Below are 27,151 nucleotides of genomic sequence, written 5' to 3' on the forward strand. Positions count from 1 at the left end.
TATCCAACCATTTTCTTCTGACATAAATCCCTTTTAGGATCTCCTGATAGCATCTGCAAGATTTACTGTTCGCAAAAGTTAAGATATTCCCTTGAAATATAATCTTACATTTTGATTAAAAATTGCACAAAGCTTTTAAAAAGATGGCTTTAAAAACTGCTACAGTGAATGACGCGTGTTCGATAATGAAGCAAAAACATGCATGAAAGAGCCAGCACGCACAGCTATGACAAACTAAGGAAAATCTTTAGTACACAATCTCAGTATCTAGGTGTAGGAATATTGTCAAAGCTCATTATTCACTTTAGAGAGCATTCAGCGAGTGTCTTGGCTCATTGCTGAGACGATACAACAGTAAAACTTCCTCTTTCAGTATCTTCAAAGTCACATCTGCTAAAGATATCGTACCCTAATGTATCTAATTTGTGAAAGCCCAAGGTCATGCCCTTATGATTAGACATTCTGAGGGGAATAAAACTTGTACTTAAATTATACATATGGCTGTTAACAGATACATTTAGAACAATGTATTTACTCTTCAGCACATGTGCTCCTCCAGCTGACTCTTAAGAAGCCAAGAAACAGTTTGGGGGCTTTGAAAAATGTCATAATTCTTAGTGCAAAACACAGAAGACACTCAGCTGCGTAACGTTACTGTTCAAAAAAAAAAGAAAATAGTCGCGGTGACAGCAGCGCCAAGATGTGATAAGAGGATGGGGATTGTTAGGTTTCTGTGGAAGATTTAATGATACTGTAGCTGTACAAGTCATAGTCTAAAAGATGTGAAGATGACTGAATGTTTGGTGACCCGGAGGCGAGCTGGAGAACATGGGAAGTAAAATGGATAGGGGTGGTGGAAGGCTTGACTGGAGTCAGCTGGTCTGCTCCTGGATTTTCTCACGTCCAGTCTAAAACTAGGCCAGCGAAAGCCGTCTAGGGGAGGAGGACTCAGCTCTGGGTGAAAGCGAGGTTGATTTTCTGAAACAGAAACAGCATTGCACTGTGTTCCGAAGGAAAACTTCACTCGCTCTTGGGTTATTTCATTTTCTTTTCCATCCTGAGCGTCTTCATAGTTTATTCTCTAGAGCAGGTGCCTTGTGGCAGCTGTCAAAGAGCAGGGTGGAGAGACCTTTCGCCGGGGGAGACGGGGTCAGATAACCTCTCTCCTTCAGCAGGTGCAAATCAGCTTTCCGCTATTGAAAGGAACACAGTTGGTCCGGTTACAATCAGCTGAGGATCCAGCCCTTGATGTTTTCCCAGAAAACATGAATTTGCGGTGTGTGCGCCGGGAGGGAAATAAGCCCGGTATTACCTACGGTACGCGTATTTGTTAAGTCTGCGTACAATCGGAAAGGAAAAAGAGCAAGCATATGAATCCCTTCATGAAGTAGCGTAGAGAATACCAAACTGCAGTATTAATAACCTCCTGTTATTGAATACTCCATCTGTTCATCATGCCAGCTTATCCTCACTTAGAGCACTCCCCTTGTCATAATATTTTGTACCACACTCCCCTCCCTCCTCGAAGCAGCAGTTCCAGTTCAGAACTAAACATTTGCCCAGTCATGTAACCCCACCGAGGAAATGGTCTCATTGCCTGTATCTGTTTATGTTTCCCTATAAAAAAATGTAACGGAACTCTAATTTAATTTCTGAATTTTCATTTTTCGCTATTATTTTTTCCCAGAGATGCTTCCATATCCATACTGGTATTCACAGATACTGCACTTGCGGTTTAAGCATGTTCTACCCCTAATGCTTGTTCCTGCTGATACTTTGCCACATGGCAACTTAAGTAGTAAAAAAAAAAAGAAAAAAATTTATTATTTTCTTCTTACAGCTTTGATAGGTATATATTTTTATATTTGCTAACATCTATAAATGGCAATAAAGTGGTTAACCACTTTAAAGTGATTAAAACCAAATTTGTTTATTTATACAAACTCCACATGAGGCGCTTGGCTAGATGCTGCCCTAGCGATGCACAGCGAGAATCTAAAGAAACTATGTTGTTTGAGGGATGTCTGAGACGTCTATGCTGAGCCACAAAAGGCTTTCCCATGAATACAGGAGGAAAATGAACAAAGTCAGAGGCTGCATAAACTCCTCCTGGGAGATACCTCCCAATGCTGCCGGTTAACCATGTGAAACGGACACTACCTGGAGAATGACCGGGAAAATCAAGTTATTAGGGAGCTAGAGCCAAGTTGCTAAAGGCTGCCTGTAAGCTAAAATCCTTTACTTGCGCCCTGAATGGATTCATGAAATCCACACAACTTGGAGGCCGAACCCACCCTTTATAACCTTTGGGTTCCAATAGTCCCCTCTCAAAAAAACCCCAAACAAACCAACCAAAAAAAACTCAGGAAAATCTACAGCCTGTGCATATAGAAGCACAGAAGAGACAATCTGCTCGTAGTGCATCACTTATCGAAGTGAATCACTAATGTTTGCTGCCAAAGAGTCCCTGAAACTCTTTGTAGTAGCTGCCTCTAATACACCTATCATCATGAGTACTCTAAGTATTGCAGGCCAATGCTGTGGAATCCAAAAAAGCTGTAAAATCTTCATGCCTACCCCCTCGCTAGTTGTTAAAAATCGCCCCCGGTTCAGCGGTGCAGTCAGCAGAACGAACTCTCCGATCGTCCCGCAAAACGATAAAAAACACGCGAGAGGAGGTGCGGAGACTTGGCGCTGGGAGTCTCCAAGGGCCAAGTCTCACCCAGGGCACCCCAAACTCCTCAGGGGCGGCCGCCCGCCTGCCCTCGCCTCGAAGTCGGCCAGAGCTTTGCCGTTTTCCTCAGCCTGAGGAGCATCAGGCCCCGACCTAGAGCTGGGCTCAGAAAAGACCCCCGATATCTTATTCATCACTTGTCGTGCCCCCCACCGGGCGTTATCTGAGGGGAGGCCGGGCCCCCTGGCACCCCTGAGGTGCTGCTGTGGCGGCGCGGGCTTTGGGGCCGTTCGCGGCGTAACCGCTGAGAGAAACCGAGCGTTTTATTACTGGAAAAAGCAAAATATGGGGTTTTCGCTCGCCGGGCTTGTCTGAGGGGAGGGGACGGGAGGGGCGAACCGCCCTGTCTGCTCCCCGCCGCGGCCGAGGAGGACGGGCACGGCTGTGCGAGAGGCGTAAAAGTTTCTCAGACGGCTGGAAGCGGAGCTGCCGGGGCCGAGGAGAGGAGCAACCCGGGGGAGAGGCGGCGGCGCGGCGCGGGGCCATGGCGGCGCCGCTGGGCCTCCGCCGCCCTCGCCCCCTCCCTCCCGCGGGCGGGGCGGGGCGGGGCGGGGCCGCCGTCAGCTGACCCAGGCGGCCGCGGGGGCGCCGCGCCGACTTTGGTTTTCGTCCGCCGCTTGGGCGGCGAGGGGAATGGCGGGCTGCCGGCGCGGGGCACGGCGCCGGGAAAGCGGGGCCGCCGGGCGCTTGGGCGCTGGCGATAGCGCCTCTTTTTGACCCAAACCTCAGTCCCGGTTCCACTTTGCACAAAAGCAAAATTTCTATTTATTTCCCTCGTCAGTGAAAGCAGGCGTCGTCCCCCCGAGGGGGTGAGAGGGGAGCGGCCAGTTTTGGGGTGCGTTGTGACCCGGCCCCAGCGGCCTTTCCTGGGGACGGGCCCCGCGCCGAGGCGCCGTGCCGTTATTTCTTTACGTCCCCACGCAGGGTGGCACGAGTCGCTTAAATACGGTGTAAACTGCGATGAATTCGGCGCTGCCGGCCGGTGTCGTTAGGGCAGAATTGGCCCTTGTTGGGGTGCGCGGGCCTTTCCGAGGGAGCGGGTCTGGGCAGCCGGCGTCAGCTGTGGTGGTGGTGGCACAGCGGCGCGCCAACGAGAAATAAGGCAGCCCGTTATTAATAAAGCGGTGCTTTAGTGTTTGGGGGGCGAGGGCGAGGACAGGCCACCGATCGCCCAGCACTTGGGAGTCCATTAGAACGTGTGGGGAAGTCCCAGATGGGAAAGAATACCAGGATTTGGCCAATTTGCTGCTTTTTCTCTACACCCGGCCCCGTTGGCGGCAGTGCCGACACCGGCCCTGGTGGGACCTGGGCTCTGGGCCTGGCGCGGGGGCTCTGAGGGGACCAGCGGTGCCGGAGACACTAAACCTCACTAGGAACAACATTAAGAGTGTTCTGGGGTTTGTTTGTTTTTTTATTTATCCCTGTTAATTTATAAGTTGGAAAGCCTTAGCCGAATCACAAAAAATAACGAACACTATGAGCGCTGGTATTTCGGGATGCCGGGGAGGGTGTTGACCGCAGCCAGCGTTAACTTTGGTGAAGTTTAAACAAAAGTGGCTAAATCGTGTCCTACAAGCGGTTCCAGGGGTCGGTGCACACTTGTCGCCCCGCAAACCCACCGCCGGCGGACGCCGCGTTGAGGCCCTAAACCCTCTCGCGCCCGCCCTGCTCGCTTTCTGTCTGCGGTGCGTACCTAGAACCAGGAGATCGAGCCGGGGCGCGGAAGCCCCGCCCGAGGCGGCGGCGGCAGCGGCCGCTCCCGCAAGGGCGGGCGGCGCGCGTGCGCGCGGCGGGGGCGCGCGGGCGGGCGGGCGGGCATGCGCGCGGGGGCGCGCGGAGGCGCCTCACTTCAGGGGCGCCCAGGGAGTAGCCGCCATATGCCGCGGCGGCTCCGATGTTTATCGCCAGCCTCGCCGTCGCGGAGCGGCGGTGCCCCCCCGGCCTCCTCCCCGCGGCGAGCCCGGACGTAGCGTTTCAATGGGAAGTTCTCACTTACTAAACAAGGGCTTGCCTCTAGGTAACGATCTCGCCTCGCGTCGCGTCGCGCCGGCCTGGTCGCGGCGGTGGGGACCGGCGGGGGGGGGGGGGGGGGGGGGGGGGGGGGGTGTTACGATCGGTCCCCGCCGCCGCCGCCACCGGGCTTTGTGTGCCCGTCACCGCCGCTCCCGGCCCCTCCGCTCACCGCCCCCGCCCCCGGCGGGGAGCGGGGCTCCCCTGACGGCCGCATCGCCAGCGCAACTTTGCCGGTAGCTGCTGGCGGTAGCTGGGATATTTGAATAATAATAATAAAAAAAATATAAATCGAAATAAAAATGAAAGGCGGGGAGGCGGGTGAGGCGCAGTCGGGGGACTGGAAGTCGGCTGCGGGTGTAATTCATCCTTAAATAAGAAAGTCAAAGGGCGCTAAAACTGCATCCAGAATGTTAATTTTGGGGTGGTTTTTCTCCCCCCGCCTCCCCGGTCCCGTTCGCTCGTGGGTTGAGCGGTGCCCTGGCTTGTAACTGCGGGGAAATGCTGGTAAAGTGCCATGGAGGAAAAAAGCTGTGCTAATATTTCAATAAACAGGAAGTTTAAAAGCGGCATTTTATTGCTGTAAAAAGTGCTTAAGGCCTGGCTGTTGAAATGATTTTGCTAAATCTGCGGACGGGTTATGTATCTGAGAGGTAAGGCTCTTCTCCCTAAATTTGAATTTCTCTTTTTCTTTCTTCTTTCCTCTTCCTTTTTTTTTTTTTAAAAAAAAAAACCAAACACGTACTAGCAAATGCATTTATGGATTGCTGCTGGTTTTTAAGGTAACATGAATAATATGCATGGAGTGATGTTACAGATATGCCTCCAGAATTGCTTGGCATAAATTATCATGTTAATCTGAAGGTGATTTTTTTTTTTTTCCCTCCCTTCCCCCAGACATAAGGAGACAGAATGTCGATTCTGTTTATAAACATTATTATTTTGTAAGCAAATGATACCAAAAGAAGGCTACAAAGCAGAGAATAAGCCTGTTTACTGTGTAGATGTGAGTCAGTCTGCTATGCTGCTTTGTTTTCTTCTAAAAAAATTAAAATCAAAAGTCAGGATTTCACTCATAGCGCCGACCTGGACAGAATAATTGTAGAAAACACCGTTATCAGTGGTGGTTTTCAAAATTTCACCTGTTGTAACTTGAATTAAACAATTTAACGTTGCCTTATATTTTAATAACTGTTGTCCTTATCAGGAAGAATGTTTGCTTTTAGGCCATGATGGAGCAGCTAAAGATAATCATCCCTTTAGCCTCATTGAAAATAATGAGGCCTGATAAACTGAAGAGAATGTGTACTTTCTTCCCACTGAATTAAAATTAACTATAATATTTGTGATGTACATACGTGTTTCAAGTGCATCACCCTGATTCTTTCTCCTGGGTCTTAGAAGATGTAAATATTCTTATTTAGCATTTGAGCCCCTTGGCAAGTAGCCTGATGCCCTTATTAAAATAATTTAAATCTCATTATTGTATCCCACTAGGAAGGGAATAAAAAATATACTAAGAAAAATAAAATTTATATTTAAATAATTTCGGCTGTAGATTGAAATCCCATTGAGCAACACTTTAAAAATCTATATCCTTCATAAATAAGAAAGGTTAAAAAGCTCACTCTAAAGTAGACTGTGCTAGTAGAAAGATAATTGTCCAGTGCATCTCTTTGTTCTGTGTTCTTATCTGTTTTACCTATTTTTAGCTGTCATTGCTGAAGCAGGCATGTAAAATTAGCAGCCCAAACTGCTAACTTTAGTATATTTTATAACGTTGCTCTTTATTGACCCCCAAAGGCAGCAAGATTTCAATATTGAAATTCCTTAATGTTTGACAAATGATATCCTCTTTGGTTTATTATCAGGTCAACCATCCCCAGAGTAAGCCAGTGACAAAATATTTTGTCCACTTGCAATTCACTAGTGTATTTCAAAGCGAAACGAAACAAACAACCGCCTGCCCCCAGCCTGCCACAGTTTTCCAATCTGAACAAGAAATAGGTGTTTATGGGGTGGCTGCAATTCATAAACAGATAAGAGAAGAAGAGAGAGTTTAACAATGACAAAACCGAGGGAACAGTTTATGTAAAATAACACTTGGGACGTGAATGGAGTTTCTCTGTGTTTGTTTAATGGCATCGAGGGCATAAATTGGTGCAGAGCCAGTGGTGTGTTCTCTGTCCTTCTGTAAACACCCACACCCCCCGAATAATGTAGATCCAGTATTTCCCTGTCAAGGGATGTGTTATTTCATTACTGAATTAGTAAATAAAATAGTAATAATCCCGAGAACTGCTGTAGTCATGCTCAGTTGAAGAGTTTAGTCAATGAAACTACTATTTTGAAATGAAACTACTACAGTCACCTTTGTGAATTTTTCAGTTCAGTGTTGTCAGTGTAGTTAAGGAGTAGCTGGAGCATGCAGCTTTTGAGCACACGGTATACTACATGTAAAAAGCTCATCATCGTAAATATTGTATACGCTATGATACTTTATCATAATGTGGAGTTCCTGATAGTGTGACAAAACAAATTACAAGTGCCCTTACGCTTGTCAGTTTGGTTAGCTCTTGACTTGTCCTTCTGTATCATAAAGATAAATAGTGTCTGCCCTTTGTTAAAAATGCCCATGCTTCAGTTTACTAATCTCTCTGTTTCTAAGAGTTACTGTTTTATTTACAATGTAAACAGAGCGGTTGCAGTACTTAGCCAAAAGTGTGATCCGGGAGATGAGGATCGGGCTGGCTACTGTGAAGCGTTATCATACAGATACAGTAGCACGCTTGCCAACATTTTGAAAGGTAAAGTCAATCCCTCCTTATCAAATAAGAACTTCTGCTGCAGATCGGTGACTAGGCTGAGTAGTCCCTTTTGGGGAGAAAACTGACGTTATCCTAAAGTACGTGTTCACATTGATACCATAAGTTCGGGGGGGGGGGGGGGGGAAAAGCTTATTTTACAAGTAAATCGTTCGAACAGCGATAGATGTTCGGAAGGGCACAGATTTAAATGTCTTTGAAGTAAAGACGCTGAGAAGCAACGTGATCTTTGATATGCTTATGTGAAATATAACACTTAATCAAAACCAGGCAAATATTTTGGACTCCAATTGCTTGTTGCCACTTTGTCTTTCCTTACCTACCATGCATTTGCAATAACTATGTCTCGTGAAACTTATCTGGAAAGGTTTGGCTACTTGTGTGTTAGAGACCTGCCTTTAAGAGTAATATTTAGGTTTTCACCTCCCAGGCCGGCTGGGAACATTGATGAGGTGATACTCTCCAGCATGTGTCAAGCTTTCAAATACCATAGCAGTTGGCAGTATAGCAACATAGCAGCCTCATCTGAGGCTCCCTAACCTTCTGGCCCCATAATTATTTATTTAGTGAGAGAGTAGAGATGGAGTTACACTTTTAATACGTGTCCTAAAATTTAAGGTGAGGATAAAAGTTGTAGTACATAGCCCTTTAGCCTTAGTCCCTCTGCCGCACGTGCTTTCTCACTCCCAAGACAGCGTAGCAACGGATTTACAGTTTGGGAAGACAGAAGTTCCCAGCTGTATTTTTGGGTCTGTTTCTCTCTTACTGCCTTGAGAGCAAAGATGATGATTCATTTGGAATCTATGTATTGATCAGGAAAAGATAGCAAACATTCATTACGGAGAAATCTAAAATTAACATTTCCTGCTGAAAAATAACCCTTTGCTCCCTCACCAGGATTCCTCTGGGAAGACTGGGGAAGTGCAGCAGCACTTCCAGCTGTGGTGGGCGTTTTAGGATCTCTGAGCTGTGTTTCCGATAGGATCTTTTCCAAGGCATGGTAATCCTCAGCCCATCTCCCCAGATGATTAACCTGCTCGAAAGTGTTTTGGGAATCTGGCAGCATCAAAGCATTGGCTGGCTGAAACTGATGTATGATTTTATGCGTCAGTATTGCGGGGAGGGGGAAGCGGAGTAAGCTTCTCACACTGTTTATGCTGTGAAAAAGGGTGCTGTGAGTCCTTGGATTAGACTGTTTTAGGTGCTTGTGGGTCCCTACCCTTTGATGTTCAGCTTTGGTTTGATGGTTGATCTGAGTAAAAACTTCAAATCGTTTTTGAACCTGACCAGAGACCTATCCAGTTCCTCGAGGAATATGAGACAGTCCCTGGGCTCGTCTGATTTGCACCGGCTCGTCTAATTTGTGCCGCCTTGTAGCTGCTATCTGCGGCCACGTCGGGGACGGGGAGTATTTGGAGTGCAGCGTGCCTCAGCCACACCCGCGGGCTCTGCCGGCCGCCAGCACCAGAGCCCAGGTGGGAGCTGGCAGCGCTGCTCGCTGAGCTGGCAGAGGGACGGCTACCCGAACCCAGGCTTTACCCATATGGGTGCTGCAACAGGCAGCGTCTTCAAAAAGAAAAGAAAAAACCCGTAAGGAAATAATAATTTAAAAAAAAAAAAGCTCACAAGGTAAAATTAGATTCCAGATAAAAAGAAATTGCTCAAAAGAAACCTCTCCTGAAAAATATCTGTATATTAGATGAATACGTTAATTAATTTTTGATGTGCAAAACATAACATGTTTATGTTTGCTATAGCAGAGCAAGAATTTAATTTTTGAGGAAGATGATTATAAATTAACTTGTCTCTTCTACGAAATATTTTTGTCATTTCATATCAAACATATCGTGTTTCCTGTATTATTAGTCCATTTACTAATTATCCAGTTTGTGTCTAATCAACATAATTGAAAATTGACATTGATTTTTTTTCTTTGAACTAAGCATTGCTAATGCTGTAGCATGTTTCATGTTGATATTTATTTTCAACGACCGTTGCTCATCTGCGCATTTTCATCTTTTATTATACCTGCCTTTTTCAAGGGGCTTTTGGAGGAACTTCCTTGCAGTGTACCTGCCAGAAGGGATTCTCTACAGAAGGCAGAAAAAGCCGGCCTCGGGGCTGGGGACAATTGGTCAGAGTAATTGTAGAGTTGAGGGGGTTTTTAATAGAAGGCTTTTTACTTCTGTTACCTCTGAAGGCTTTGTAGCTTCAGTATTAAAACACGAGGTAATGTGGTTATATAATTTTGTGTTACGTCAGGTATTTTAAGGCATATTTTAATAGTTCTATTTACAGGTCAGTGGATGTCCCTTATCCGTGCCCAAATCCCTTTCAGCGAGTTGTGTCACCACCGGCAAAGTTACATAAGTCTGCAGTGAAAGTTGTTCACGCTTTCTGACTCTGCATGTATGCCAGGACTCGCCACATTACCCCTCCTCTCCTTGTAGTCTTTTTAGGGGAGCTCTGATGCCAACTCACAAAAAAAGGAAGGAAGCAGAGAAACATTTCTTGCTTGACTTGAGTCACAATTCCAAATTCCTGTATGCAGTCCAAATTTCTTATTGTTGGATGTACACTAGCGGTCTTCCTGAACAGCCCCAATATTTTTTGATAGATTCCATCTTGTGCTGTGGTACGTGGACACGCCCTGTGATAAGAACGGTGAGAGATACGCTGGAAGCTTTGCAATTAATTCTCACGCTACCATGCGGGACATGACAAGAGCGTAACTGTTTTGCTGCCTTTTAAAGCAAGCGTGGCTTTTGCCACCTTCTGTGCTCGGTTGACACGTGACCTTGAAGTGAGAAATGTCTGTAGTTGGGAAACCACGCTGGGCAGCCCAGCATTATGCACGTTTACCTAAATGTGTCTATTCTGGTGCAAAAGGGATGTAGGCCCGTGTCCACGTTGGGCAGTCAGAGCAGAGTCTAAATACAGGTAGTGGTTTGGGAAAGCTGACTTCTAGGGGCAGCAAAAGAGAGTGCTCCTGCTTTCTCTTTTGCTGATGTTGGAGCCTTGGAAATCCAGGCTGACTGCTGTTGCTGCTGCCCTGTTGGGGATTGTTCCCCTCTCCCGCCCTCCAAACATTATGAATAGGAATTAGCCCATGGCTGCCTTCTGATGACAGCAGGAATGACAAATCCGGCTCTCCAAGGCTCTTCCTGCTGCCTTCCCATCAAACTGTATTCCTTTCCTATGGCCAGGGCATGCACCGTGTGCCATGAAGCCGTGTACCTGGCCAAGCAGAGGAACGACCAGTGTGCTGTCCTGCATCATGCTCGGCCAGTGCACCGGCGAGTCAGAACTCAGAAGAAAGCCAGGAGAGAAGCAGCACTGCAGGGTATTTTCATCACCTTCTACTACGCATACATTTTTTCACTCTGCAGAATGTCATCGTAGCCCCTGGGTGAGTCAGAAGCTGGGAGAATGAGCCAGAAAGGAGCTATACTAAGATGTGTGCTCTCCAGTCAGACTGGGCTGATCCGCAGGAGGATTTGCAGGAAGGGAGTGCTGCCCCAGGCAGCTGTTAGTCATACCTACAGTCAGCGAGAGGTGCTGCTAGGGGCTGACAGAGAGCGATGTCTGTGCCATTGGTGCAGATCCCAGTATCTTTAATTTAGAATTCCGGAATTTCTGTTGGCTTCTGTGGGATTTTTACCTGAATATGGATTTTTCAGAAATAGCGCTCTATTTTAAGTTGAACTGTCCAAAATTACCTTTGCTTCTTGCATATTTGCAGCATGGCACTCTCAATCCCATAAAGAAAATGTATGGCTTAGCAGAAACAGTGGTGTGGAGCACTTCATCAAAATTCCCAGATGAGTCAAATTTCATTAGGTGGTTGCAGCCAGTTTGTCTCTTGCTGAGTATGGAGCTTTAGCCTTTGCAGAGTCATGCAGGACAAAAGTGTTCAGCAGAGATAACCACAAGCCAGTCTCCAAACTCTTAAACTGATATTTAAATATTTTTTTCTCTTTAATGTGTCGTACCAGATATGTTAAACTGTTTATTTTCAACCAGATAATGAGCGTTTTCACATTTGTGGTCTACCAACCATCCTAATGCGTGTCTAGTGCTTCACCGAATAGTATTAATGTGTATCACAACCTTTCTCATGTTGTTGATTTTCCCGTTCATGTAATCAGCATTACTGAGAAGTGATCTTCAGTAATTCAGCGTTGTACGCGTATGTTCCCATGCTGACTGGAACTGGCTAGCTAAGTCTTTCTCTATCTTACTATACCATTTCTTGGCTAAGGAAGGTCATTAAGATACTGACCAAAGGCACTGCGGCATTTTAGGTTTTATTTTGCGTCCTCACCAAATTCTCTCCTGCGTGCTAAAAGTCTACCTCTGCTGGTTGTGCTCCTTTCCTAGACTGCCTGGTGCCGGAGTTACTGTCTTTCATTTCGGCTACCAGCTTTTGGTGTGGGAAGTCTGGTTCATTTTGGTTTGTGCGTTAGCTTTCAGGATCCTTCAAGATGAAAAAATGCAATATCAATTTTCAGTACCTCTGTAAACCAGTTACTTGCACCTAGAGGACATATTACCTTCACCCTCAATCAAGATTTGTAGTTAATACTGCAGTCACTTCATTCCTTGGTTCTGTCAAATTTTCGTTGCTTTTTCAGCTCCTGCAAGCCTGTCAAAGCCTATTTGAATTGCATTGAATTTGCAGATAGTTCTTAATGTGGAACCTTTTCTTGTTATCCTGACACTAAAGCAGCTTCCTACCTCTGCTCTGGCTGGGGCTCGTGGTCAGCAGTTTAGCCACCAAAGCACTACTCCTTTGGGGACTTTGAACTCAGCACAACCAGAGAGCAGATTTTTATTTTTTACTTTTCCAAGCAAAAGCAACATCTAAGAAAATAACCTTTTATCTGTGTAGAGCTGGATGTATTTTAGCCACGCCAGTCTAGATAAAAAGAATGTCTTGTGTTTTTTTTTAAAAGCTTGTGGGAGGAGGCTCACAATAGAGGCTCCATTGTACTGTTAGTACTGAGCGTACAGGAAATCACAAATTAGCTATGACGAGAGTATTGAAGGGGAGTTTTAAGTTTACTTAATTCCCATAGTATTGTATGGTTTTGAAAGGGTTTCACAATACATTGCCTTTTGGGTTTGGTTGTGTATGTTGTTTGTATTTGGCAGTCCTCTGTTCAAGTCTTTCTCTTACCATGTCTTTGTTCAAAAGGTTTCATGTTTTGAATCCTTGAATCCAGATGACTTTCCTTCTTACTGTAAATACAGAGGCGTACAAATACACTTGGTATTTATCTCATGACCACCCTGCAGCCATCTAAAATTTAAATCTGGCATTATGTATGCAGCAGTGAGAACTATCTCCTTAGAGCAAGCAATAAAAAAAGGATTTTAAGTAGGAATTTGGAGAACAGTAAGCTGCAGGCACAACTTTTTCTTTCCTAGCGGATTTTCATCCTGCAGGATGTTGAGTTATTCCACTTCCAGTTGATATGGAGGGGAATTGGAGTGGGCTTACAAATCCACGGGATCCTGGCTGCATCCTACATACTAAGCCCAAGTTATTACAGGATAACCCTTTTGCTAAAATTTTGTCCAAAGATTGGTTTGGCTCAGTACCTGCAGTTGAGGAGCAAGTTTGGGCACTCAGTTGAAAGAACTAGGTTTATGAAGACTCCAAAATCATGAATCTTATTTTCTTAGTCCTGTGAATAAAGAAAGTACAAAACAGTATATTGCATTGAGTTTGTAATTTAGAACCTGAAGTACTGTGAATATTACAATTTTGCATTTGTTTCCATAACTTTGCTAGCATCTTCTTGTTTTTAAGCCTGTTAAATTTTGTTAGTGATTTTTATAAGCTTTGTGGCTTTGTTTTAAAAAAAATACATTAAAAAATCTGTTAACAAATACATAAAGTATTTTTTTATACCCACAAAGAGTCAAAGAAAAAAAAAACAACACCAAGAAACTGGAAAGAAAGTTTGGGTTTTTTTGGTTGTCCTGGGTATACTATCTTAAAGAAATTATGAATTTTTCAAAGTGTGGTTTACACAATTCTAGCAGCTATTGAAATACCCTAAAGATTTATTGGCAGGAGGGGATTTTTTTTTATGCAGGAAAAAAAGCATCTCGAGAATCATCTCATTCTCTCTCAGATTTTCAAAGAGAATTAGTAAAAATTAGGTTTCATTTTAGAAGACTAATTCCAAAAAGAACATTGAACAGTTATTATTTTGATAAATAGTAAATAACCTCGTCTGTTATATCTAAGATTTCTTTGATCACAAAAGTGCATAGTGAAAGAAGCAGTCCATGAATAAGCCATATGATACCTGGGAAACTGCTAACATTTAATTAAGTACTATTTTAAATCAGGTTAGTTAAGCTAGTGCAAGCCTGTTTGAACCCTTGTTTAAGTGTAAACTAGGCTTATTTCACATTTGCATTAAGATATTTAGGAATCAGCAAAACCAAAATGCGGTACTTTGCAACGACTGTATATTGGGTATTTGTCTTCTGGTTTACAAGCATCTTTGAGCGTAAATACAACTTCTTTGTGTGGGATTCGTACCTCTCTGTAAAAGGAACTTCACCGAAGCACATGTGTTCGGCATTTAATGTCCTACATGAGAAGTAAATCACCTTGAAGTCCTTCTCTTTTTTTCTTTGGTTATACAAGAAGTTTCACATTACTTAAAATCTTAATTGAGTACTGACACAAGGTGAAGTGCAGGGTTGCTGACTTTCAGGGCAAATTTGGTCTAATTATTGACAGGAGAATGGGAAGAGCGGGGAGCAGAGACAGCAGTGCTAGCACAGGTGCTAAGCGGTCGTGGAATGGCCCAGATGGTCTTGGTGGTCTTCCCACATTTGCGAGTAGCCTGAGGAGCGGCCTGGGATAATTCACTTCACTTCTCTGTGCCCAGTCCCACCACGCATTCAGCGCAGGTAGGGATGGCGAAGTTGCCTGGGAAAGCTCTCTGGGATCTCTTGGGAATGGCACCAGATCACAGTAGGATTCTGCTGTTAATGGTGCTTTGGGTAGGTGCTTGGTAGGTCTTGTTTGTGTCTTGTTTTATCCCAGGGAAATGGTTTGGGAGGCAGCGTGCTTTCAGTTGTGAACTGAGCTGAGGTAAATGCACTTACTAAAAAGACAACCTGCGGCTTGACTGAACGCGGCGCCGTACAAAACATTCTGCTGTGATTGAAGGGCTTATTTTTTTTCAGATTGAAAATGTGCTTTCCACCATTAAAGCTCTTCCTCTTTAAACAGCAAAAAAACCCTCCTCTATATTTGAATCGGGAAGTTGTATTTTACCAATGAGCTTGACAGGACATGCACGCAAACAAACCAGCAAAATACTGGTAAGCGGTGAGGCTGCAGCTCCGTGTGCTGTGCACTGAAACGTGGGGATGTTATGCTAGCACTGAGTACTCCTGCTCCCGCTGAGATACGAAGGCTTGGAGCAGAGACATGATTGCAAGCTATTTTTACTTAACAGTTGAACTTTGGAAGAGAAGAAGTAAGGGATAATTTCTTTCAGTTTGAGTTTGCACATTGTACAACTATTAAAAACTTCAAGACGACTGTTAAGTAAAGACAGCTACTTGAAGTGCCAGATGGAAAAGAGCAAGAAAAATGCCTTCTGTTTAAAACAGAAAGGGAATTATTGCTTGTTTTGTTCTGGGGTCTTCTCCAGGCCACACAGTTGCTGCGCCTGGCTCTCTTCAGCGTTGCCGTTTCCGTCATGGGGCCCATTCACATATTAGATGCGTAGCGAGATGCATTTCTCTTGTTAATTGTATGACAGAATGCAGGCTTCAGACGACATCTCTGTCATGTGGTACCACGTCTGTATCACAGCATCGGGCTGCGTTGCTGAAATCGGGACGGCACTTTTTTTTAGTTCCTACTGGCATTGTCTGGTAAGTGCTCTTAGGGACATTGCGAACATTTCTGCTATTCTAGAAATGTGCTAGTTTTCTCAAAAGCTGTCGTGGTTTGTGGAATATGATACTGGCTGTTTGGTTTGGACGCGAAACCCCTTGATTCATTCTTTTGCAGAGTAGTCGATCATCTTATTATGCCCATTTTATATGGATTTAGTTCAAGGCCTATGTTAGTTTATACATAACTTGGAAGAATTGGAAAATGTGAAAAATGTGGAGTATTCTTCTGTTGGCTAAAATTTTAAAAGGGCGTTTTTTCCTGCCGGCATCTGGAAGTCAGCCAGGTGAAAGTTAACATTCCCACAATACCTTTTCTGTGGGATAATGGGCAAGTTCAGGGCAGCATTCTTTCTTTCATTTATATAAACAGACTGTGCTGGCCAAGGCTATGGGAGAAGTGTTGCTGAACATGAAATTGTTGCTGTTTGCCCTTGCAGTTGTTGCTCTGTTGACAATGATTTATTTTTTTTTTTTATTTCATTATTGTTCTCCTGTTTATATTTAAGTAACATGGAGTCTTCTGCTCTGTTACCATTTGGGATCTTGCCCAAGGCAGCGCTGTATGAAAAATTGATGTGCTCTACGAATGATTTCATACACAGTAGTGAAACGCTGTAGCTAGTACAAAACTAACTTTCAGAAGCTTTCAAAAAGTAGAAAGGTGTTTGTACAACGGTAGAGTCTCTTTGACAATAGATGAAAAGAGGTGAAGGTCTGAGAAGCTGAACTGACCTTTTATCTTACTCTGCTTTGCTGCCCCTGGTCCTTCCAAAACATAGCAGGAATAAATTGTCAGGGAAGCGTGGAGCCGGGTGCGCAGGTACTGTCCGCTCTATGGCTGGCTGACAGCTTTCAGTTGCCGCTGCTGTTTTGAGTAGGGGTAATTTTTATAATATTAAAGATTGACAGGAATTTATTAAAATACATTCTTCCCTGTCAGAATTCATATCTTTGTATTTTCAGAGCTGCTGAACAGTTTACGTACTGCAAAGGTTGTTGCGAAGTGCATAACTTTGCATATAGAGTTTTATTAATTAGGAATATTCAGTGTGTCTTAAGCGTATCTGTAGATTTTTTTTTTCTCTTTTTTTGAGGATCCCAAACAGGAATTTAGTGTGTACTGCCTCAGAGTAATCGTTTACACACGAAGAACTCTGCAGAAATTGTGGCCTCTCCGCACAGACGAATTATCATTTTTCAGCCTCTACAAAAACTATAGTAGTGCTGTGTCAGTTAGCTGCGGCCAACCTTAGGGAAAGGTTGGGGCAAGGTAGTCAAAAACACAGAGAGTTTCAGAGATGCTAAATGTTTAACCTGCAGTTTTCATGGGCTGTGATATAAGCACTGTTCTTATTAAAAAATCATCTTAGTGACTTAACAGTTTTTCACCTTAGGTCTTTTCTACCAGAATTTTTTTTTTTTTTTTTTTGCCTTTAAATGGCAAAGTTTTTCCTAGAAAATGCATGGGTTTTATTATTGATGCTTAAGAGGGCAGCAAGCAACTGTCACATCTAAAAATTCAATTCTCATGCTATCTGGATAGGCTGGGACGTGGCCATATAATTATTCCCTTTCATCCGCTGATGTTACGGTGGTCCCGACACAGACTGAAGTTGGTAAATGAACGTAAAAATCATTTTATGTAAGCTTTGCTTTTTTTCTGTGCAGTGTAGGCCCCTTGTCACGTCATCTGTATGTTCACATAAATATGAAGTCAGTAGGATAGGTACAAGCACTTGCAATTTTTTGTTCTTTATTCATGCAAAATGCAGCAAAACAGTAGAATTCAAATGCACTAAAATGCATTAATGGTGAGATTTCCAGTTTCCAGTTTTGTGACCATAATTTTTCATCCGTTTTCAGCCTCTAATGCTTTCTAATATGTTTTCAGTAACTAAATAGGAAGAAAAGCACTGTTGTTTACTTGATAAAATAAAGACATACTAAGAAACAGAAATTTATTGTCCTGTCTTCAGTTTGTATTCATTTAGAACACAGGTTTTATGGACCTTTTAGTTGGAGGTTATTTATTTCTCTAAGTTTAAAAGAACAAATACTTGAACTGCTGGCTTTATTGCATGTAAACATCAGTATCTTGGAACTGGCTATATTTAGATCTGTCACATTCTTTTCTATTCAGTATTTCTAAGCTTCCTTGCTTAAAATAAGCCTGTTTTTTCCGCATACAGATACATATACGTGTGGACCATATATATGCCGTGATTTTATGTACGAACTTACTTTTTTGCTGTAGTACAGAAAGTGGTAGCCTCTTTTTATCAAGTGTGAAGTTGAAATTGCTCATACAAATACAAAATTTTAATTACATCAGATATGTACGCGCACATCGTTGCGTGAGCTGCTTGTGCGCGGATACCTATCTGCTCTGTTCCTAATGCGCTCGATTTTGCAACTAACACTTAAATAGCGGGCTGCTTTACTCTGCGAGCAGCTCTCCTGATTGCAGAACGCCGGTACAACTCAGTGTGAATAAGAACAAAGCAAGACCTTCTTAGATAAAGACAAAAAATAAAATCCTAATGAAAGATGTGCGCTGAATAGTAACTTGCGCTTTCATGTCTACCAACTGTGAAACCTCCGTAAGAATTGCTGCTATTGTACGAGTGTTCCCTCCTTCTTAATAGAGGTGTTCTGTATCCTGTTTTTCTTGTTGACTAGGGAATGACAGCTTTTAGAAGTATTGTAATGATGAAGTGCCATTAGCTGTATACCATTCACGTCTTAAATTGCATCCTTTGTTGTGTTCTTTGCTATTCTTGTAAAATAGTTGGGTATGGTCAGGATCTTGATTTCCAGCACTTCTCCTTTCTTTTTATTTTCTTGTTTTGTAGGTTATTCTTTTTTTTTTTTTTTTGTTGAATTGTATGTATTTCTGTGATCAGTTGGCATGGAAACATGGCTGCTTTATAGGCCAGTTGCTTTTAGCATTAATTTGCAGGTACTTGTTTTTGAATGTGAAAATGGAAACCATTTATGTTCTTCATCATTCCCCATCATTAATACTTGCATGCTTTCCGATGCAATGTAAATTGTCTTTCCTTCTGTCTTAGAGGGGAAAATGTACTCTTTTTTTTTAAAGAGAAAAAAAAAATACTCTGCTGCATCAGGTATACTGTATTAAGAAGACATACTTTGTATAAAAACTATTTTTATACATATAACGCAACAGAATTGGTGAAACAAAACCTAACATCAAATCTTCGTTTAAGCCCAGAAAGCGTGTAACACTTTTCAATAACGCAAAGTCACACCACTTAATTTCTTTTTTTATTAACCTATTTATTGATGTTACCCTTCCTTTTTTATTTCAAGAGAGACCTGTTTTCTTGTAGGGGTTTGCTGAATTTCACTTGAAAAAGGTTAGAGGTTTGCTTTGATCGGCACTGATGAAAGTGGGGGAATACATTCGTTGATATTTTGTGACTTTAGTGGAGTTTGCAGCTTCCGAAATACCTCAATACTGCCAAAAGTGAACTTGTAGACTTTTTTTATGATTATTGCAGCAGTATTCATGGTGACATGATGGAATGCTGCAGCGACTGCTGCTTGGAGAAGAACAAGTAGCACTATCACACGTCTTCATCGTGAAGAATAGTTATACTATTAGTGTTTGTTCACGTTTATAGAAATTTGAAACTGTACCTAAATACATACTCTTTTAAGTATAGATAACTAAATATCTAATTTAAGACCTGGCATAAGCAGGTGCCGACTGTCTGCTTTCAGTGTAGTTGCTTTCAAGTTCTTTAGGATGAGATTTAATCTCATTCTGATTTCTAATAGCTACCGACTGTTGTCTGAAGAGCTTTATACAGATTGGATATGCAAAATAAAAATAAGATTTGAATTAATTTACTTTGGCTTATACTTCTCCATCCCGTTCCAGACTTCAAACACTTTGTTTCACTAACCATTTCATAGGGAGCATGCAAAACAAACAAATTCAATTGATACTGCTCATAACTCCGTTTTATGTATTTAATAAACGATCGGTTCATCTGGCCTATTGGGTGTATTGCTGCACTGCTTTTTCTTCATTCCCTAAGTTAAAGTACATGCAGTTCAATTTAAAACCCATAAGTCTATGCAGGGTTTGACAAATTTCAGTAAAAGAACTACAGACTTGCAGATTAGGAATACATTGTTCATGCCCCTAGTCCTATTTTATGAATTTCATGGTATTCCTTAGCAACCATATGGCTCATTCCCTCTGGACAGTTTAAAAAAATAATCAGAAAACAAAACAAACAAAACCCTATAGGTGTAAACCCCACATTTTCACATTTAATATTTTCTTTAAATAACTTCAGTGGAAAAAGAAATAGATTGCTTCATACCAAACCCCTCTGCCGAAACTGTTCGGAGTTTTCTTGTAGTTACTTGCAAGTGGTTTTCTCGGAGGTTAAGAAGGAGAGTTTAGAACAGAAGATGAGGGCTTTTTGTCTTGCTTTCAGCAGTTTACAGATCAGATTTTTACTAACCATGATGCAGCTGTGAAAAGAAGTTAGGCCGTGCCGCTTCCTGTGTGACAATATCTTATCATATGCACAGAATAAAGCCATTTCTCCCCTCTCCCCCCCCCCCCCCCCCCCGCCTTTCCCTCCATTCTCTCATAAACAAACGGGTCTGTGAACAGAGAAGAGTGAAAAATAAATGGGTGCCACCCTTTTATCATCTCCGTGTACTTGTCAGAGTAACTGGAGACAAGATGCACTTCTGTGGCTGTTGTAAACTACCTTTTTTTTTTTCCTCCCCATCCTTACCTGAAGCGCCTAATGGCAGTCCTGGTCCAGGACGGGCAGCAGTGAGAACCACGTCAGGGGGAAAAAAAGACCCACTATAATTGACTTAATCCCCATACTGAATTGTAACTTGTCTGGCTTAGATCCATCTCTTCTTTCATACTCTCTCTTTTCAGTAATCAGCATAGCCTCTTTTTGCATATTTTCTTTAATCAGACTGTTGTCCGTGGTTGGTGTCCTGCAGCTCTTAAAACTCGTTAGTTCTGACCAGCAGTAAATGTAAGTTCACACAGCACTTGCCAGTTGCATTGTATTGTTTCGTGATAAGGTGGACCCCAACATTCAGGACACAGCGAGTAAGTTAAGTATACTTGCTGTTGCATGATCCCTGTTCTCCTACGTTGTTGGAAGAGAGCGTCTTTCTCGAATTCATTTATCCACAGGTTGGATACAGAACTCCACAGGTTGGATATAGAACTCGTTGAAATCAAAGGCTTCCCTTCTGTTGGGAAGCTCTCCCATATTCTGCTGTGGGTGCTTTCCAGACCTCCCAGAAAATTAAGCTGGTAATCGTGTTGTCCTTGAAATATTTTTTACATAAAAGTTTAATTATCTTTATATGAAATAGTTAACGTGCTTTAAGGAATATATAGTCCTGCTTAAGTTGAGTAGTTTATCTAAGTGTCCTGGAAAGTACCTATACAACAAGTATGAAAAGAAAGGTATCAAAAAATAGACAGTGTCAAAGTGTCTCTCGAAGAAGTTTATATCCTTAAAGGAAAAAAATGACTAAAACTTTTATTAGTTGTGCAGTTTTCAGTAACTCAGTTTTGCAAGTCTTTTGGATGCTGTCAGATTGTGGTAGGCGTTGTATGAGGTTAGAAAACAACACAGTTAGTTGTCTGCAAGGTAATACTGCAATAAAAAAATGTCTTAATGATACTTAGTTAAGTTGATATGTTGCAACTTGCTGCAAGGTAATTTTATAGTCACTAGCATTCAAAACTTGGAAAGCAGATTTCTGATGAAAATATTGGTGGGAAGCCTGGCTGCTACTAGTATTCTTAACTTTGAGTGGCAGCTCAGAAAAGCCTCCAAGGGTCATGTTTCACCATGTATTGTGGTGGTATAAACTTATAAGAAATAATCCTAGTTAATTATTTTTCCAAAAATATGAGAACACACAGGTGGAGTTGCCTCTTAAAGCATTTAGCTCATTGACCAGCACCAGCTTATTCACCATTTGTATGTACCTTATTTTATCTGGTTTACAGTGCAGACCTAATAAATGACCCTCATTTGGGCCACTCGTGGATGTAGAATTTTCACTAGAGAGAGTTATTTTCCAGATTTCATCTGCTATTCTCAGCACTCGTTTCTTCTCTTCCTTTCGTAAACTGGGATGACATTCCTGACACAGGAGGGGCAGAAAGAATTAAAAGACTGATCTGAAGAAAATATTGTAAGAGGTACAAGTTCCTCTGAAATAACAGTTGTGCTGTCAAAGTACCTAGTGAGCAAAAAGAGTGGTAGTAACCGAAGTTAGAGAGCAGAAGTAATAACTTCTGTTTTTTTACTTTTGCAGTGATACACCTGCATTAATTTGGTTTGCTTTACATCCAGAAAACAGGGAAAATAATGTGTTATGAAGAGCTGTTGCTCTGTTGTTTCTCGATCTCGAGAGCAAGGATTTAGCTTCATGTTCTCCCATGACATTCTGGAAAACAGTCATAATACTCTCTTGGTTTCTGGGAGTTATCCGATAGCTGTTGTCTTGCACTGGGCAAGCACTAAGCTGTCATTCCCTCCCATTTTTTTCAGAAATTACAGCCAGCAGGAAGCAGTTAGACTTGCTTTCCAGTATCTTTTTCTACGCTGTGTCCATTTTCTGAACAACAGAATGAGTTTCAAGATACACTTTGAGTTTACTTGCGTGAAGTTGGCGATCCTTTGATTATCTTTGGATGATAAAATTCCAAGTCATTTGAGTGTTTCCTGTGACTGCCTGCTTTTAGAAATATAATGCTTCTGCTTGCCTTTCAGCACGCTGCTGTTTATCCTGCTACTGACATCCCTCCTGTTTCTGGTTTCAGAATATTTAGAAAAAACAGAGAGTAAGGTTTCTTATTTTGGAAATTCTTTATTGCATCTAATGCATCGCTCTCGTTTCCATTCGAATTGCTTCTCAGTCTGTTGTCAATCTGTATTTTGTTTTGAAAGGAAGTTGCTGGGGTCCGTTTTTTTGTAACTGTCCATTTTTTGCAAACTGTAACGCTGCAGAAGTCTGAGGCTGTCACTGCGAGAGGGGGAGATGACATTTGTGTGACGCACATATGTGCCGTGGGCAGATTTTGTAAATGTCTCTGCCTGCAGATTGGGCGACACAGGAGCTGTAACAAGTTTATTTTTTTAAGATAAAGCATACATGGAAAAGGCTAGAATAAAACTACAAACTGACATCTTAACTTCCTTTCCTGAGAAATGTATTAGTGAATTCATTTTCCAAAATACGGTGCTCGATCAAGCCGAGAATACACAGTTGGAGAGAGAACGTGTTAAGAAATCCTGCCTGTGTGAAGAATGAAGGGTAGCCCTTTGCCTTAAGATTTTGTAACTCTTAATAATGGAGTCAATAATTCCTTTTATAATACTTTCTTGCAACTGATGTTTTTAGCACCGATAAATGTTTTACACAATTTACAGAGATAGAACATGATTTGGGCCCTGAAAAATTTATAATTTGAAGCTTTATCTACAGACAAAGCATTTTTATGCATGTGAATAGACCCTTTTCAAGTTGAAAATGGTTAAACTACAGAGACTAAAAGAAACATTATAAAGCCTAGTGAAAAAATGCAAATATGGGTCATTTTTAAACACTTCTGACTTTTCACCAGTTCAGTGGAAACAACTTAAAGCGTTCAAAACCCTTCTCTAAACCCCTTTAGTATGTGGCATGTGTGGGAAGAAATATTTTGCTTCTCTCATCAAGTCATGGGAATAACTCTCGATTTTAACTGTGTTTTTCAGTACAGCTTTAACTGTGATACTGGGACCAGAGCCTTTGTAACTGAAACTCAGAACTCGACTTGAAGAAAAGCTCAGTAGAACAGCTCTCTTACATCATACGCTTTTATTATATTATGATTAAATGTAACATGATAATATAAACCCAGCTTTTGACTTAAACTGCCTGTTTTATTTGGCACTTTGACTGTTGTTACTGGCCCAGTCTCCGTGAGCTTGTCATTTTTATACATCCTGTTTGCTTACCTTCAAAATGAACATCTTTTCAGAAAAATCCTATTTATTCAAGCTTGGTTTGGCCACAGAAGACCCTGGATGGGAAGCACAGGACTTTGATGTCAATATGCTCCAGACTTTCTCATTTTTACAACAAAACTGTTCTCTAGTTTGTAATCATCATCAGCCATTTTCTTAATATTGATAGAGAACAGCAGAGGTCAGTGGCTGTGGGAGGAACTGGAAAGGGAGAGAGAAAAAAGAGCTTTAAGGAGGCCGTTGCACTGGTTCAGTGTTTGAGTTGCGTTGGTTTTCAGAAGGACATAATGGGATGTAACTCAAGAGGGAGTTTATTACCCTTGCTCACCAGAAACCTTAATACTGTGCTCAATTGTCCCTTTTTAATTATGCTGGTCTTAAAAGTCTGGGCTATATATATATTTATTTGTTTTCTAAAAAGTGTTTTAGCTGTATATCTTAGAGGAAGTTTCTAGCTCTCCTCCCTTATTCCCATACCTAAACAAGAGAGTCATAGTGGTTTTTTTTTCCACTATAAGGATTGCTGACACGTATAGCACCGTGATGTTCGGCTGAGAGGATGGTGAATCACGTGCCATGCTTTCCCAAAACAAAATAAAAAAAGTTAAGAAGTTACAAAGAAAATGGAGAGGTCAGTGTTCAATATGTAAAATACTTCCGTACTGTTATTTTTAGTGTCATTCGAGTGTGTTCTGCTGACCTCAAAAAAATGAAACCTTGTGAAACTAATTTGATTATCCAAGGCTCCACACTTGCTTATCTTCAGACTTTTTGATAAGAAAAATAAGGAGTGCCCCAGGTAATAGTTTAACGTTCTTGGTCAAAGTACAGGTGTGCTGTTAGAGAAATTGCTTTCAGTGTTTGGGATCAGAATAAAGGAAGCCTTTGATGTTGGCTCCGCTTGGGTTATTGGGTTTCTTTCTCTGAGACAGCATCCTGTGCCACATCTAAAATATGACAAAAGTAGCACAGAGAGTAGCCATTAGGACAGGCTACATTCAGAAATTATATTCTGCAATAAATCCTAGGCACAGTCTTTAAAACATAATGTGAAATTACTACTCCGAAAGCGGTTGTATTGACAATGCTAAAAAATGGTATTTTTTCCCAAAGCATAGTTACAGCTCAGGCAGTGGTTTAAAACAAACCAAAAGAAACCCCAAACCTGCTGGAATAAAATAACTTGCTGTAGGAGAAACATTTTTGGAGGAGAGAAAAAAATTACTGTTTTCTTCTTTTTTCCTTCATAATTCAAATACATAATATTTTACAGGCAAATTAAGAGTCATTCCTTGAGTGTGTTACATTTTACATTAACATTATGTGGCTGCTCAGCTTTTATCAAAATCACAGCCGAGATGCCAGTTCTGATAACAGGATTTAAAAAAGAAAAAGCAATGTTTGCATGCTTCTTTATATTGAATACACGGGTAAAAGAGCGAGGATAAGGGCCACTGATGCATTTCACTTCAGATGGCAGCTCAGCCCTGTTTCGCCAACCCGTTCTACACTTGTGTTCTGTATCCTAAGTATTTGTCCTCAAAATTTCCAGGACTGCTTCTTCCGTGGAAAGTGTTTTAGCGAGTCTTGGCATGATCTATATTGTTACTGGAATGGCTCGGGGAGTTAATCATTCTGCTCCTATTGCTATTGTTGAAGCAGATTGTTTTTCCAGTTCCTGTCAGTAGGAGTTTTCTGGCCTTTTTTTTAAAGTCACACCTACCAACCTATAAAGTTTATGGGCTGAAATATAGCTCAGTTGTGTTTTAAAGTAGAATTTGGGTGTGTGTTAAGGTGGGTTCCACCCCAGTTGCCATTACCAGCCTGCTCCACGGTCGCCGTCCTGGGAGAAGACGACAGTGGACATATACCCTGATATATACACTCAGCTTATGGTGCGTTGTGGGAACATCTGCGATGCAGGCTTGATTCATGCATTCAGTTCTGTATTTCAGAGACACTGCCCCATCAGTAACTGGGAAATCCATGTCCATAGTTAGTTGTGGGCAAACATCACTGCTGGCGTGTCATAATTCTCGAGTTCTTTGATTCTTAATTTGTAGGTACTGTCCTGAGCTTCATTGCAGTCATTCCTGTTAGTTATCAAGTAGTTTGTGGCTTTTGCCACAGCGTGCGTGGGCAGGGGCTTTTCACAGTCACCATAAAACTTGTGGGATAACTAACAAAAGTTGGCAGCCTTAGCCAGAATTTCTCTGAAGCGGGGATTAATGGGAGTGTACTCAGCTAGGGCAGCTCCACGTACGCTGATTTATTCCCCCCCCCCCCCCCCCCAGCTGTTCCCTTCCTTTACTTAATAAAGCTAAAAATACTTGAAACAGAGCAAAGTATTTACTGTGGACAGGCATATCCAGGGAAAGCTCAGTCCTTTAAAATGTTTTGCCTTTGTCTGGGGGGTTGCTTTCATGTGTGTTACTTGAAAACAGCGCTTCTGCGATGTTGGGTTTTGTGTATGTTTTATTGCTGATACTTAGGCTTTCTCGATTTAGTACTTGATATAGTTGTCATGAATACTGTCATTAGGTTTGCTTTTTAAACCGTGATAGACAATTAAAACATTTTACAGTAATGCATTGTGCTATTACTGCTTGTTCATTTGACATTAAATAGGTGTGATTCATAGTATTTTCAGTCTTATTTTGAAAAGTATTAGTTAAGATTAAGCATAATGTTATAGCATGCTCTGTATGTGTAATTTGAGTAATTTTTTGACAAATGTGAAATACTTACAGTTTTCATGTGGATGTTTGAAGTACATGTGTAGTAACAGAAAACGTTGCCAGATGATTTTGTTTCCCCTTAACAGAACTTTATTTCTGATCATAGGCTTTCAAGATGTGCCTTGTGGGACCTTTGTTTTTTGTACCCTGACAGGCATTTAGGATTTTGTGTGCATACTGACAGATGTTAGACAAATAACAGCAGAATTACTAGATGTTTAAAAAAGACTGCTTAGGGATCGCTATTTAAAAACACAACAGAAACCCATTCCCTCACAGTTACCAAACTAATACCTGAGAATGGCAAGTTTACTTGCTACGTGAATACGGAGAAGTAATGCAGAATCGTGACTCTCGGGTTCTGGTAATGGCAGGGAAATGTGGGATTTTCTAAATAGAAGTCATTGGCTCGTTTTGTTTCGATTGTACCAAAAGGGAAGATCAAGTTAGTTGCCTCAAAATACTCTGTGTTGAGGCCTTTGTGTTGTATGCTGTAGCAATTGCTTGGATGCCCACACTCATTTCTCACAGGTGGTAAAATATGTGATGCGTAAGCCTAAGTACCATGGAAGTCTATGGACCAGGGTGGTAATTACATACCAGTGGTGTTGGTTATGTTTTGTGTAAGGGAATGAGCCGTGAATGTCCTGGAGAGCGGCTGGGTGTATTTCAATCTTGGCAATTAGAAGAGGATATAAGTGGGTGGGACTGCTCTGCACATCATTGGGTCAACACAGCGCCGGAAACCACTTTTATTTTTCTTGGTCTCTTGCAAATTAAAAAGAAAAGAAGGAAGATGTCTTGTTTTTACTGAGTTTGGGTAAATAAAAAGCATAGAGTACAATAACATCCATCAGCTAT

General features: G+C 42.0%; 1 protein-coding gene across 9 annotated transcripts in view; it reads left to right on the forward strand.

The window, feature by feature from the left end:
• CTBP1 (C-terminal binding protein 1) overlaps positions 1 to 27,151 on the forward strand; it is a 253,159-nt gene that overhangs the window by 178,826 nt on the left and 47,182 nt on the right. For 4 of the 9 annotated variants that reach the window (XM_082315837.1, XM_082315839.1, XM_082315835.1 and 1 more), the window contains exon 1: positions 4,550 to 4,751. The exons of 4 other annotated variants lie outside the window; for them this stretch is intronic. In XM_082315837.1, the coding sequence (XP_082171963.1) occupies positions 4,712 to 4,751 (40 nt within the window). In that variant the 5' untranslated portion in view covers positions 4,550 to 4,711. Of the gene's footprint in view, positions 1 to 4,549; positions 4,752 to 5,051; positions 5,398 to 27,151 lie in introns of those variants that run through there. One more of the 9 variants, XM_082315838.1, reaches the window with a different exon arrangement.

The sequence above is a fragment of the Platalea leucorodia genome, assembly GCF_965183815.1.
Source record: "Platalea leucorodia genome assembly, chromosome: 6".
Classification (NCBI taxonomy): domain Eukaryota; kingdom Metazoa; phylum Chordata; class Aves; order Pelecaniformes; family Threskiornithidae; genus Platalea; species Platalea leucorodia.